This window comes from Metopolophium dirhodum, chromosome 4 (genome assembly GCF_019925205.1).
Source record: "Metopolophium dirhodum isolate CAU chromosome 4, ASM1992520v1, whole genome shotgun sequence".
Taxonomy (NCBI): domain Eukaryota; kingdom Metazoa; phylum Arthropoda; class Insecta; order Hemiptera; family Aphididae; genus Metopolophium; species Metopolophium dirhodum.
In genome coordinates, this window is record NC_083563.1 from 19,106,051 (window position 1) to 19,122,838 (window position 16,788).

General features: G+C 31.6%; 1 protein-coding gene across 1 annotated transcript; it reads left to right on the top strand.

Moving 5' to 3' along the window:
- Positions 1 to 1,271: 1,271 nt before the first annotated feature.
- Positions 1,272 to 11,995, top strand: LOC132943418 (ectonucleotide pyrophosphatase/phosphodiesterase family member 5-like). Its single transcript, XM_061012404.1, has 6 exons — positions 1,272 to 2,311; positions 8,414 to 8,523; positions 9,065 to 9,238; positions 9,766 to 9,947; positions 10,029 to 10,226; positions 11,284 to 11,995. The coding sequence occupies exons 1-6, from the start codon at positions 1,949 to 1,951 to the stop codon at positions 11,604 to 11,606; spliced, it is 1,350 nt and encodes a 449-aa protein (XP_060868387.1). The 5' UTR covers positions 1,272 to 1,948; the 3' UTR covers positions 11,607 to 11,995.
- The last annotated feature ends 4,793 nt before the right edge of the window (positions 11,996 to 16,788 follow it).

Below are 16,788 nucleotides of genomic sequence, written 5' to 3' on the forward strand. Positions count from 1 at the left end.
TATGATGCTCTTTCAACCTACCGTCTCGAAAAGTGTGAAACATACACATCGTGCAAAATCAGTCGTCTATTCGTTTTAGTCAGAATTTTTTGACGTGTATTGTATGATTAAATATTATGTCACGGGTTTACGGATAACGTTAGAAATTGGATGATGTCGAGTGTCACTATATTATGATAATTTAAACTTTGAGCTAACGAACTTTTTCCAATGTATATAATATTAGTATGTCATTGTTTTGTTAATACGTAAGTCTTAATTATACATTTTTTTCAAACAAAGTGCAATCACAATAAGCTGATGCTAGTTTTCAGTTTATCTTATTTTCACAGCAAATTTATTAGTTAAATTTATTTCAATAGCATAATATACTACTATAACATAGGTACCTACTCTTATATTTTAGCCCGGTTTTTCATTTACACAATTCACTATTCACGCCTTCATAATAATCAATAATAGTATGGAATATCCGAGTATGGACAGGTGTCTACTGTCTAATATTGACTAAATAAATATACTACGTTTTTGTACCATTTTCGTCTTTATAACGTTGACGTTCATTAGGTACTCTTTGACGATATTCAGACATTCAGTGCGGTGAATGTTTTAACAATAGGGCCATACCCAATACTAATATTTTGTTAAACATTGTGTTCACAGAACTGCCTAATATTCACGAATTTTGCCATTGCGCATGTAATTCCACTCACCAAAATATTGTAAAATAATAGACCTAGTGGAATGTAAAACCGAATAAAATTATAAAAGTACTGCATACTTTTTAATTTTCTACTGCGCACTTAATATATTTTTCTAATGCACATCAGTAACCTATCTACGGGGGGGAGGGGGGGGGAGGGGGGGAGGAGCGTCATATCTCCCCGGAGACCAAATTTTGTACACAATACAACATGTATGATGCACATAATAATATGAATATACTGAATAGGTCTATGAAAATCTTTATATCCCTCCCCGTGAAAAATTCCTATACTATACTCTATACTGTTACACAATATAGTGTGTAATACTAGTTACTACACACAGTATTAGGCCCTGAATTCTATGGATATATAATATTAACCGTGAAAAATATAATATTTATTCGTATCGCCGAGGTTGTCTTTTCGCACACGGCAATACGCCTCGTCGCGGAAAGTCGACATTATTACGACAGAATAATAATTTATTCGCTTAGCGTGACGGCCGTCACCGCTCCCACTCTAACCAAACGAGTGTCGCGCCTGTTCGGCACGCGCGTCTTCGCCCACACCGCCACAAGAGTTTTAAAAGTGTCACGCTGCAGTTACCTACGCGCGCGCCGCCAACACCCGCAATATTATTATTGTACACCACCCGCCATTGTCGTTCGGCCGCAGGTCCATATTCTGCAGAAATCCGCAAGCGACGAGCGAAACTCTTTCGTTTCACCATTTGATATAGTATTACACTTGCGACTTGCCACGACCTGTGCAGTCCACCGCGGCACCACGCCCGAAGGCCGGCGGTAATTGCTGATTTGACGAATTCCGTAATAACATTGTATATAATATCTGTTTCACGGCGCACGTGCAATCCGTTTGGTTAGTAAAGTGTGTGTAGGTATATCGACGACGGTGCGATTGTGGTTTTTACCGTGAACCGCGGACCATACCATCATATTGGTTGCGCGTCAGTAAAATACGTGGCGGTAAGTTCCGTGGCCGACGAATAGCGACTGTACCGGATATCAACGCTTTTCACTGCAGATCCAAACACGATCCGTTTATAAATTCCGTCATATGGACATTACGACAATAGCCGTTCGCTCCGGACACCGCCGTTGATCCGTCTCCTTTCCGTCGGTCGAGTCCGGTCACATCCACACCGGAAGTACGCGTCGATCTATACAGACACGTAGATCATCGACCACCGTTGGTGAACGATTTTTTTTCCTCCGATCACCATGTGCAGGCCGGCCGTCGCTATGGCCGTGCAGTGCTTAGTCGCGGTCTTCGCGGCGGTGACGGCGGCCACCGTCAAGCGACACCCAGTGACGTTGGTCGTGTCGTTCGACGGTTTCCGGCCCGATTATATCCGACCCGACGTGACACCGCACATGGCCCAGTTCCGGGACGCGTCCGCCGCGCCGCCGTACATGCGCAGTGCGTTCCCCACTAAGACGTTCGTCAACCACTTCACCATGGCCACCGGACTGAATCCCGAGACGCATGGCGTGCTCGACAATACCATGTTCGACAGTCACAATGAGACGATGCACTACACGTACGAGCAGTTCCATTACGACGATTCGGTGGTGCCTATCTGGGTAAGGTCCCCCATCGCTCCATACGCTACATATAATTATATACCATACCAATAATACTATAGGTGGCTTTGTCCGCGAGCCAATTATCACGCATCTTTAAGTCTTGATATTTAATGTGTTTAAAACATCAAATATGTATACCTCTCTATAAAGGTTAGAGTCCTGCAGTGGTGGCGGTGAATTGCTGCAGGACACATTTCACGGCTCACCGCGATGGTAAAGCCAAGACAATAGAATTTAACGCCAGCGCCACTGCTGCAGTGTGTGGGGACAAAATTTTAATTTTTTTTTATTTTCTGAAATCGTATTTCCTCGCTTTTTTCATTGTACTTTTTGAAACTTAGTTTTTTTCATCAGATAACTTAGACCCTCTCTTTTTACCCATTATGTTAAAGTACTGTATGATCTATATCCTATACATACAAATTATGTGAAAGAAAAGAATTTATAGGAAGTAAAATATTATAATATTTAGTGTTGGATAAAATGAAGGTTCTTATAGTGCCATTAAATTATGATAACTTAATATTTAATATCTTAATATTTATTAGGAAAAATACACAGATTCATTGGCGTTTACATTTTACGGTAAAGGCAGTACCTAGACTCGGTCTTAGCAGAATCAGTTCACATGATTTGTCGCATACTCACATGGTTGAGGAGATATTGAGTAAATATAAAATTCAATTTTCCTCGAAAATTAGTGATTGATGTATAATGTAAGTGTAATATAAATTGTGCGCACATATTATGCGCTGTAATAGTGTATACGACGTAACTATAATAAACTGTAAACGATTATTATAATTTATAATAATATTATATCGTGATCCCACTCGCATGTGAGACGATGATGATGACGGTGAATGGTGATGGAGAGACGGTATTATCAACCTACGGCAATACTTATACGAGTGCATTTACTATATTGCATCGGCGATTTAAAATAACCTAAGAGGGTAGAATAAATATTCTGATAGGTAGTATAATACTCGCTAGTCATCGAATAATATCTCCGTGTACAGAATTTAGACTAAATGTTTAAAACAAAAATGCTTATGTTTTTATGGATATACCAGCTACGATTTTCACTTTTCAGACATTACTGCATTAGCTGGGTTTCCGAAAAATACTTCTGTAACGTGATATACATTCCATCAAAATCGGTTATCGCCAAAATTCTTGAGAAATCCTATAGTTACATTTGTCATATTGTTATTTGATAGGGCATGTAAGTTATTTAATTTGCATATTTTTTTCTAACTAATTATTTATATGTTACAACACTATTTTTGCGAGTATGAACTTTTTGTACTTTTTTTATGTAATTTTGGGCATTTTTCGTTTAAACTGTAATTATTGTCTTGTACTTGTACTCACACATTTTCACGTAAATTAAAGTGATTCAGTGTACTCACGGTAACTCGTCTTGATAACTCGAAATTCTCAACATCTCGAACAAATAAAATTTCCCTTCAAATAACAATAACACATTAAGATTTTGATAGGTAACTCGAAATTTTTAGAAAGTTGAATTTCTTTTTCCCCAGTGAGCTTCGAGTTACCGAGAGTACACTGTATTTATAAAGTAAAACTATACACACGAAATACCTCCCATTCTATGTTTATTATACAGGATGTCCCGCGAGGATTTACCCATTGCGATATCTCCTGAGATCATTAATATATCAAACATCTGGCGATGAATGTATTGATTTTACAATGATATGTGTTTTTTTTTTATTTTTTTTTGTGCTTGGATTTTCTTCAACAGTAACTTTTTTGATAGGAAAGTGAATCTAGTTGGTACTTTGGGGAGTCAAAAGTAAAAATTTCCCAGAAGTTTTCAAAAGCGACGTGAAAAACAAAAGAAAAATTAAGGAAAAATGGGAATTTTTACGCAAAATCTGTTTTTGAGAAAATCGATTTTGGTTTTTGGTGCAACTCTAAAATAAATGATCGTAGGTACATGAAAAATTCTCATTTTCTATACACCATAAAATTTTGAAAATATTTTGACTCTTTTTGAGCTGTTTACGGGCATTGTCAGTTTTCAATTTTTTTAGTTTTTTTTTTTCTATAAATATCAATAAAATTTTATTTGTTGGGTAAAAAAGCGTGAAAATTTAATATAAGGCTCTTGCTATATCGTTCTATTAACACTTGAAAAATATTAAAAATACATAGGCACAATTTTTTTTTATAAGCATTTAAAGTTCAAGTTTTGACAACATTTATCAACTTTATAATTTAATAATTATTTTTTAGTTAAAAATTTAGAAAATGATCAACTTTTATAGCTAAGGATTGAAAATTGAAAACAAGACTCCACGTAAATAGGTTATATATAAATTACTTTATTTACAATAATATCATCAAATATACTTGGTAATATCATCATAGGCTGACTGACCGTTTTCGCTGACGTATTATATCATTGAATTCAAATTTAACACCATCCATTACAGTGACCCACCTGTACAGCAGAGCGACATCCACTTACCCACCTTTTTTAATTTAAATTTATTTTTTGGTAAAAAAATTAAAAGAAATTTTTTTTTTTTGTTTTTGAAACAATTGATAATATCCATTTTATAGAGTTTATTTTTGTGAAAATTTCAACTTTTCAACATTTTATTTTCATTAATCTCTTGATTTTTAGTAATTTTTTTAGTTTATAGGTAAAACACCAAAAAAACCGACTTTTGTCTGGGCGGCGAGTCCTTTTCTACGGCTAATGGCTATATCCTCACGGGAAATCCTGTAAATGTTTCTATCATGTTTGTTCGGTGCAACCCTATAACGGCTCCCGTTGAATTCGCCTAATGCGCAGATAAATATTTGAAAGTTGGTTACGTATCGCTATTATTTTAAACACATACATTAAAATGTCATGATAGAAGGGTTAAGTATAACAGTGACCTAGGTAATAATTAGTATAACAATAATACAGATAATATATATAATTATTCCTTAGGCTTCTTATCACATATAATTATTTCATAGCTCTGATATCATATGGCACACGTGGTTAATCCATCGCCGTTAATAAATCTTTAAAACATATAACTATACTATTATTTATACGTTTCTTGGAGATTCCTAGGCAGGGGTCATAGAAAACTTTTTCTACAAGTATTTGTGAAAATCTTTACATATAATTTGTGCCTTAATTAATTAAGCTTAATAACGAGTATACAGCTAATATTCTTTATATAACACGTAAAAAACATAATAAAAACAAAGAGCAAATCCACCAATAAAACACTTATATAAAGGAATTTATTCTTATCTAGAAATGCACAGTCAATGTTATTTACTCTTTGCTACCTACTCGTTAGCATTGTTATGAATAACATCATGGTGATTCAAATTAGAATAATTATTGTAATTAGAGTATAAATTTAGATAAGTATGTTAAAAACAGAATAAAAATTCACAAAAAAAACAAAACCATGTGAGTCACTCAGCTAGGTTTCTAATTTACCTTGTCATTGAGTAGGTCACAACTCACAATAATAGTTTAGGTAATCATAATGGATGTGGAAAATTCGTATTCAATGATAATTCACTTCATTCCTATAAAAAAACTATTATAAACAGAGACGGTGTGTGTGTCAGTCTCTATTTCTAAGTATAGTTTATAATATTTATGTTTATGTCTATTCCCGAATACACTAGGTTAAAATTATTTCTGCCAAAAACCTCATCACATAATATTATATTATTATACAATAATCATTATAATATTGAACCATATCTTATCGTTATTATAATACTAATAACTTATAAGTCATTACCGTAGAACAAAACGAACTATACATAGCTTAACATTTGGACAGTTTCATTATGACGTATAAAACAAAATGTATCTTCAAAATAATTACGTACAGACATAATAGGAATGTAAGATGTTCTACACTTATGTTTAGAAACCTAAAATTGTGACCATGTATTTTCATTAAATTTAATAAACGTACGAAAGATCTTGTACCTATTCAAGCATTATTCACCTATTACAGTGACCCACTTGTAACCTACAGAGCAACATCCACTTACCCACTTTTTAATATTATATATTTGTAAAATATCATTATTATTAATCACGATTCCAACTAATGATAACTAAGGTGGATAACAAAAAAAAAAGTTAATTAAACAATTAGTTTAATACATAACCTATTGAATGTAATACATATAATAATGTTATACATACGTAATCGGTATATTTTTTTTCAGTCTTTTACGAGCCATTTAGACTCTTGGCCGCCAAAACTACTTCCTTACATCGTTTTCTATCATATGCCTGCTCCCAGTCCACTCCAATTTCTTCTCATAATTCCTTGACGCTGTCCTTCCATCTTTTCCGTGGTCTTCCCCTTGGTCTCTTTCCCCTTGCTATATATTTCAATGCTATTTTCAGCATACTTCCATAGGCCTGCCATGCATGGCCTGCCCATTCTATCCTTGTCCCTCTGGTGAATTGGACCACATCTTCTCTTTTGTAAAGCTGGTACAGTTGGGCGTTCGTTCTTATTTCCCATTTCTGTTCTGTATTGTTGAATACGGGTCCATACATTTTTCTAAAAACTTTTCTCTGATATAACCGTAGTTTTTCATCATCGCCTCTCGTCGATGCCCATGTGGCACATGCATATGTCAATACAGGGCGGATGTAACTGATGTATAAAAGTTCTTTTGTCTTCTTTGACAGCAGCTTAGATTTAAAGAGGGTTTTCAGTGCATAAAGGCATCGGTTAGCAACACTCAATCTGATATTGATCTCTCCATGCATGTTGTTTTGGTTATTTAGGGTAGACCCAAGGTACTTGAACTCTTGTACTTGTTCAAATGTGTTATTTCCTACGTGGAGGTTATTATGGTTACCCCCTCCTCGCTTTACCATCATGCATTTAGTTTTTCCACTGTTGATTTTTAAGCCAATATCTTTTCCTATCTTTATCAGTTATTCAACAATATTCTGGATACTTTCTCGCGAATTCTCAATAACCAATATGTCGTCTGCATATGCTAGTAAGACATTTCCTACATCAAGGTTTAATGTCTCGTTTCGCGGAATCTTTTTTATTACACTCTCCAGTGCCATATTGAAAAGCACTGGTGACATCGCATCCCCTTGCTTCAATCCATTATTTATTATAAACGAAGATGATATCTCGTTGTTCACCTTGACTCGACTGCTGGTATTCGTGTTACATAGTCTTATCATTTTGATTGGTAAACCAGAGTCTTTAAGAATTGTCCATAGTTTTTCTCTATTTATGCTATCATATGCTCGTTTGTAATCTACAAAAACCATATGTAGAATGTAGATCTTTCGCGAACTCATAAGTTCTTTCCATAATTTGTCTTATGACAAATATGTGATCAGTAGTTGATTTATTTTAATCGGTATATATGATATTAAAATTATAGAAACACCAAATAATTTAATGATTGTACCTGAAACTTATTCAACAAAATCTATATAGTTATTAGCTACCTAAGTTATTGTTCTTCTTTTAAATGATATCGATTGAACTCTTATCACTAATTTATAGAAATTATTATCTAATTTTAGTTATAAAGATAAATAGTTTAATAGTTCAAGAACAAAATTATTTTACAATAATTGTCGTAGTATCGTATACCTTTTACGCTTTTATATACAATTTAAAACGTACCTACTGTGGCACAATAATAAGTAAGAATTGCATATTTTGTGAAAAATGCAGCAATAATTAAATTAATAATATGTTATAATAATGAGACTATGATTTAATATAAATCAATACTTATATTTATTTAAAACATTCACTTAACAGTAATAAAAAAAAAAACATTTAATAAACATTCCACATTTTTGGCGTGAACTTTTTGGAGGCAAAATATTAAGATACATTATTATTTATTTATTCTTCAAGAAAAAAATGGGCACCCAACAGGTTCTTGTAAAAATGAATTTGTTATCTTATTTGACTATTACAGTTCATTAAAATAATAATTTTTATTTACCTAAATTCTTTTTTCAAGATTAACATTTAATTTGTATTTAGAAGTTAGAACTTAATTATCTGGTGAACAATTATAACTTAATTACAGATACAAAACGAAAATAATGGAGAAGGACGACATAGTGGTGTAATGATGTGGCCAGGATCAGAATTTCCATATCAAGGCAAAACCCCAACTTACATTGAAGTATACAACAAGTAATAACACGATTAAGTTATGCTGCAGGAGCAATGAAGTTTTACCGCAACTTTTCTTTAGAAATCTGAAACTTTAAGGTGTATAGATATTTCACATTTCATAAATTGAAAAAACTATAAAATATAAAATAAATACTCAGTAAAATGAAAAAGCAAATAATTCTAAATTGTACTTCAAAATGTTTTTTTATTTATTCAAAAAAATATCTACTTTCCAATTTATTTTTAGAAAACGTCAATAACCATATTTAAATTTAATATTAATATATGTATTCCATATACCTAATATAGTGACGTACTTAGGAGAGGGAGAATTCGCATCAAACTCACGTAAAAACGTAAACAAATTATATTTTACTGTCAAAATTTGATATTTATAGAAGAGAGAGACTCAAAGAGAGCATACAAAATTAGCACCGAGGTGTCAAATATCTTATTACATATTTGAATTACTCCTGACCAATCAACTATTTCCATTGGCATGAAGGATGCCCGTCCTACATTATTAATATAGAACAAATAAAAATTGTTTTTTGTTTAGTTCAATACATTGGAATTCTCGAATAGACACTATCATGTCATGGATTGAAGATAAAAATCAACCAGCCAATCTAGTGTTTGCATATTTTGAAGAACCAGATAGAACTGGTCATAAAAAAGGAGTCGGCTCACAAGAGATAAAAAATCAAATCGTTAGAGTAGATGACACAGTCAAGTATATTTATGATTTAACTATACATAGTTTTAATATAACTATAATATTTATTACAATATCTCAACACTTTTAATTTTTAAATATACACTTGGGTATATAAAACTATTTTAATGATTATTTAAATCCAAATATTGGCATTAACATAAAACTAATTAAAGATAAGTTAAAAAATATTAAATAATTTCTTTTTAACCAAGTTAAGACAATATTTTTCTCTACTTTTATCTATTATAGTTAAATACATTGTTTGTAGGGGCTTGACGCTGTTTTGAACCACAATTTCAAAATGTTTACAACCACCCCCTAGCCACCATAATTATAAAAATCCAAAATCAATTTGCGTGTGCCAGTTTCCCGCACCTCTATTTATTATCTATTAACTCATAGATCAACTTTCTTAACGTTACTTAACTTGACTACCTATAAATAAAGTTAAATTATTTTCATGAACTTGCCCACCTTTGCCTAAACTTGAAAGAAACATGTTGAAAATACTTTTAAATCATAATTTTTGTTGTTTAATATAGATACATACTTGAAAAATTAAAATATAAAAATTTAGAAGAGAAAATAAACCTCATAATTCTTAGCGACCATGGAATGGAAACAGTCACATATGATAGAATGGTATTTCTAGATGATTATGTATCCAATATGACCTACAAATCCGTAATTACAGGTCCAAATGCATTTATACTTCCAAATATGGGTAAATAATTTAAAACAACGATCGTCCAAGTCCAATGTATTACGTTATTGGAGATACTAAATATTATATTATTATTTTTAGGTAAATTTGACGAAGTTTATACGAATCTTTCAAGCGGAGCCAATACAACAAAAACATTTTACGTATTTCAAAAAAAAGAATTACCTGACCGTTGGCATATGAAGAATAATCCTAGATTGAACGGGATCATCTATTTGTTGGCTAAACCCAGTTACGCGTTTTGGTACAGTTTTTATCAAAAAATTTTGGATAAAACAAGTTAGTTAGTTTTCACAATTTATTTACATTACCGACCTATCTCAGTAAGGTACTGTTACAATTAGAGTATTTTTATCAAAGATCATTATAGATTTATCTAATTCTTATTGAGTAATTATACATATGATTAAAACTCGAGAACACACCAAAATATACAGATACTAATAAATAGCTATATACCTAGGTACCAAATTGTCTACTCTTTAAAGTTAACCAAATTTGAAATTCCTAATTAAAAATTAACAATGACATTTTTCTGGTAATACAATATTAAATGATTTCATCAACCTATTTATTTTTAATTACTTTTAAGTATATTTTAAAACCAGAAAATACATTTACCCACTACTTTATGTTAAGATTATTATTTAATAGTAGCTATATTGTTTGCTTTTAGTTGACAATAATCGATTGGAGTTACACTGTTAATCGATTAGATTCTTTTGTTTTGGATCCAACAATCAATATAATATACTCAAAATATTAAAAAAGGAAAAACAACTATACCTTATATAATATAGTCTCGTAAAATATTTTTTTTCGCAATATCAGACTTTAACGATAAGTTAGGTTTGGTGACGATGGGTTGATGGTGGGGAAACTGAAACCAGTGGTGAGGTTGGAGTGTATGGATATTGGATACGTTACTATTTACTAGTAGGGGCCACATTTTCTATTATGCCTTAGGCCTCAAAATACCTAAACTACGCCCTGGCTGAAAGCTACAAAATCAACTACTTTCACTCCTAATATTATATTATAGGATGTACTGAAGTATGCATCTACAATTTTATACTTATAATATACAGTTGTCGTTGTAATTATATTTAATAATGTTACTGTACCTATTATAATACATTATACATCTTATGCGACAATATTATCTATATACATATTAGTATGTGTATTACATATCTTAAATGTGAGAATTAGATAATACAGCCATTTTATATTGGCCTTAATATCAGGCTATCTAGTATCATTATTATATACCCTAGGTACTTATATCCATGTATACCTAACATTTTTTTAAAAAATGTTTTTCATCTATTTTCAGCCAAGGAAATGTTTAGAACCGGGACCCACGGATACGACAATGACGACCCTCTGATGCACGCCCTTTTCATGGTTTCGGGACCGATGTTCAAGAGGAACTTTACTGCACAGCCATTTGACAACGTGGACCTGTACCCGCTGATCAGCCACCTGTTGGCACTAGATGAGGCGGCCAATTACGCGCGGCCGGTGAACGGGACGATAGCCGGCGTCGAACAGCTGTTGTCGCCCAAGTCGTCAAGCGCTGGCACGTCGTCGCCGTCGCCGCACGTCTTAGCTGGCGTAATAGCGACCTTCATCGACGCTTTAAAAAAGTACCAGTGACCATAACCGAATATCCGGGCAGGTTTCCTGATGTATAATAATATAGGTCCAATATTTATTATGTATTATATTTAGTTTTGTTTTGGCACTCGATGCAACTGCACATACATCGCAACTCACCACTGACATGTGTGCGTATACGCCAAGATTTTAACCGTTTACCACCGAAACTAGAAAGTATATCCGTCTTATACGAAATTGATATTGTTATAAATACAAATTATTATTGTTGTAGTTAGACACGACAAAAAAATGTATTGAATGCACAGTGGAAGAATTGTAGATGGAATTTTCGTTAATTCATTATTGTAATATTTTTTTTAGACATTCCCTTTTAATTGTTCAATACAATTATGTTTAATAATAATGAGTGATTTCTATAATGCGTATATTTTATTATTTGTTTTTTTGATGTGAAACCTCTAATGCACAAGGTGAGACAGCCTGTTAGCGTGGTGACACGTAGCCACGCACTCAACTCTGCGACTATCTCACCACTCCAGTATTGTATTTGAGCAATTCTTTCGTTATCTGCGGTAACTTTTCGTCTTTACGTGTGTAGTAAATCATCATTATTGTGGATACTGGATACTACTATACTCCACACCAGTCACTTGCATCATACATATTACGCACCTGAATGCATATGTAATTTAGTCATTTAGATCAAAATACATTAATGGACGTGGAATAGCTATTATGCCTGACAAATATTTAAGAACTTCCGAAGATCTGATTTAAAAAATGTAAAAATGTTTGACTTTTGAATGCATAACTTTATTTATTGTAAAACGAATTATAATATCCATGAACTCCGTATACCAGGTCCATTTCAATGCCCCCCCCACTTTCGAAATTTGAACTTCTGACCACGCCAAACGTTTGTGCATCGTTTGTGCAGGAATGTGCACCAAGTCCAATCGTTTGTGCACAAAAACTGAAAGCTCTATCCCTAAAACAAAACGGGGGGGGGGGCATTGAAACGGTAGCTCCCCCCACATTGAATATTTGGATTTTTGAATGTGCCAAACGTTTGTGCATCGTTTGTGCAGAAATGTGCACCAGGTCCCGATGTTTGTGCACAAATCTCCCAGCGTTATCCAAAAAACAAAGTGAGGGGTATTAACACGAGGGTCCCCTTTTTTGAAATTTTAAATATTTGTCATATTAATAAATGTTGTTTACGTACCTAATAGGTTTAATAGAATTTTCCTATTGCCATGTAAACGTCTAGAAATAGTAGGGCAGTATGTTCATAATATATTATATTTAAATATTGTATTATAATAATATGAATAATATAATAATGTTATGTTTTTTAAATATTCCTAGGTTATTTAAAAATTAAATACCAGCGTTTCTAAAATACAAATACAAAAATCTTAATTTAAAATATCTAAAAACATAACTACCGCTTATAAATTATAACCACAGGTTAGCAATACTAACTTAAAAATAAAAAGTTATAAATTAATATAATAATTGCTTAAGTCGTATACAACCGAACGCAACTTAACCTAATAACTATTAGTTGTTACATCTTATAATACGTATTTTGGGTATAACATTTAATTTTACACTTTTTATTTAATTCTGAATTGAAAATGTGTCCCTCATACAGTTTTTTACTGTTACTAAAATAAACATTATTATTGATATGTAATATTATACCCACTCAGCACTCAATATTTTTATAATTGGCAAGAAAACATACATTTGCACCAATAAACAAATTATCTTTCTTGAATTACTGTAATTATACACATTACAAAGTACGAACTAAAATGCCCAGATTCTTAAACAAAAAAAACTATTTAAAATATTTAGTTCATTAAAGATAAGGATTATTCGTGGGTACCCGTTAGTCAATTTTTAAAAAATTTGACTAGAGGTTAAATCATAAAAAAAAAATTGAAGGAGGGTGTTTGTACCCGCAGGCAAATGCATTTAAGGAAAGAAAAAAAAATTTTGAATAAATTTAACTGTATGATTACACATAAGAAAGTACAAATTAAAATGCCCAGAATATTAAACAGAAAAAATTATTTAAAATATTTATTTCATAAAACAAGGAATGTTCAAGAGGTACCAGATTGTCAAAGTTTAAAAAATTTGGCTAGAGGTTAAATCATAAAAAAAAAATTGAAGGAGGGTGTTTGTACCCGCAGGCAAATGCTTTTTAGGAAACCAAAAAAAATTTTGAAAAAATTTAAATGTAGGAATACAGATTACAAAGTACAAATTAAAATGACCAGAATATTAAACAGAAAAAACTATTCAAAATATTTATTTCATAAAACAAGGAATATTCAAGAGGTACCAGATTGCCAAAGTTTAAAAAATTTGGCTAGAGGTTAAATCATAAAAAAAAAATTGAAGGAGTGTGCTGACGCCCGCAGGCAAATGCATTTTAGGAAACCAAAAAAAAAATTTGAAAAAATTTAACTGTATGATTACACATTACGAAGTACAAACTAAAATGCCCAGAATCTTAAACAGAAGAAACTATTCAAAATATTTATTTCATAAAACAAGGAATATTCAAGAGGTACCAGATTGTCAAAGTTTAAAAAATTTGGCTAGAGGTTAAATCATAAAAAAAAAATTGAAGGAGAGTGTTGGCATCCGCAGACAAATGCATTTAAGGAAACCAAAAAAAATTTTGAAAAAATTTAAATGTAGGAATACAGATTACAAAGTACAAATTAAAATGACCAGAATATTAAACAGAAAAAACTATTCAAAATATTTATTTCATAAAACAAGGAATATTCAAGAGGTACCAGATTGCCAAAGTTTAAAAAATTTGGCTAGAGGTTAAATCATAAAAAAAAAATTGAAGGAGGGTGTTTGTACCCGCAGGCAAATGCTTTTTAGGAAACCAAAAAAAATTTTGAATAAATTTAACTGTATGATTACACATTACAGAAAAAACTATTCAAAATAATTTTAAGTAGTTCATTAAAGAAGGATTATTCACAAGGCACAAGATAATCAATGTTCATGTCAATACAAATAATTCAAATAGAGTTATATAACTAAAAAATATTTAAGACCGTGTTAAAAACCATGAAAATTGTTAACGTCTAATTTCCTGTCCTATCCTAACCTAACCTAACCTAACCAAATTAATAATATTTAAATATTTTCTTTCATTGTTATGTTTACAATATCGAATACCTTGATAGTTAGTAGGAAAAGATCATCGCAAAGCTCACGACCGGTGATGGTAGTCGTCTATCATCACCATAGCTTCAACTAATCATAGGTTTACCTAACTAACCTTCTTATGACTCATTAGGACACTTTGAATAAAAAGATCCTGAGTTACAGGCTGCCGTACTCAAGTGTTTGATTATCAAGTTGATCCTTAGATTGTTGACAACCTTAATCCATGCTATGGATGAAGCCCATAGATAATAAAGATATGGATAGTCCACGCCTATTTTAAATACATTTCAGGCCGCGGTCCCGGAGGGGAAGGAAATTGAGGCTCCTTTATATTGATAGTCGATACTCGAGTTGGCCTCAATTGTTCCCCTCGAAGATCAGACCGCTGATAAGACTATTATGTCCTATCCATTATTTTATATCTTTATTATCTATGATGGAGCCATACCCAGCTCACTCGTGTAAACAATTTGAAGCACATAAAAGCGATCAACGAATCTCTATTATTATTTAAATATTTCAATTCATAATATGAATTCCCAGCCCTGTCCCCCATACTCTGATATTAAAAGCCCAGCCCACCTTCATATTATTCTCTATGCAAAAAGTAAATTTAAGACAAATTTGTAAATCAATGCACAGTCTCTCTATTGTACTAATATTTGTGATTTCATTAATTTTCAGTATTTTGTATAATTAGATTGAGAAAACATAAGACAATATCATTTACACAAGACTGTGGCTAACACAATCATACTTTGATAAAAGTATATGATATAAGTACCTTCTATATTTGAATTAATCGTTATTTTTTCGGGTACTTTATTGGTGGACAGCACTTTAACTACGGTCCCTCAACTTACTGAGGAAACCTTGTAGCATTTCCTTTTAGGAAATCAATTAAATCCTCACACATAACTCTTAATTCAAGAGTTTGTAAATAATACAATATATGTTATGATATTTATGGACGACACTTGCACCATGGCCCCTCGATATAGTAATGTGGCGACCCGGCACATCTCTTTTAGATAAATGATTAAATACTTAATCAAGTCTTCCAATTTACTAAACATTTATATTTTGTAGATAATTTGAAGAAAAATTTAAAATTGAAGAGAGACTGTGTGAATTAACAAAATTTTTGGTATGAAATGTTTATTTGAACACCTGTTATAATGTATTATATTGAACTTAAGTTAATTTTTTATAATGTACTATAGTAAACATTTGAACATTTATTACAATATACGTATATTATACATAGATTTCAAGTATGATTTTTTTTAGTTTTTTTTTTTGAAAGTTACCCACCTACTACAATACAAGAGACTTTATTTTTATATTTTGAAGCAAAATATGTTTTGGATTATTTACATCTATATAAACTACATTTCAGACCCATAGTTTAGTATTTAAAGTTTGTATGATCAAAGTCGTGGAACCAAATTTTATTAGACTCTACTAGAGTGTTGTAGTTAAATTAGACTATAATAAGTATGTGGAATAACAGTACCTAACCTTCTATGATAATTTGTTATGAATATAATATTTTAAGTAATAGCTCAAATTTAGCACTTTTACGGTACTTAATACATTTTCCTAATATTTTAACAGAAATTATGGAGCTAAAAATATAGAAACACCTATATTATGTCACGGTCCATAGTTCATAGTTTTGTTTCATTTATAATAATAATGCTTTTTAATATACTTTTTCATAAATTAATATTTATTACAGTTGGCTTTTATGATTTGTTTTAACTATTAGTACATATTCTTTTTGGGAGATCCCTATTATTACAACACCATTACCAATATGCGTTTTTTTTTTTGTTAGTTTATATAATTAAATGTTTTCATGATTTCTTCGTATTTATGCTTATTTTCTTAAAATGTTTTTATATTTTCGGTTCATCCGTTACCTACCTACATACCTACCTACCAAGTGTGTAAATAAAGAATTTTTATTGTAAACCAATTTGAATTATAATTTATTAATTTAAAAAAT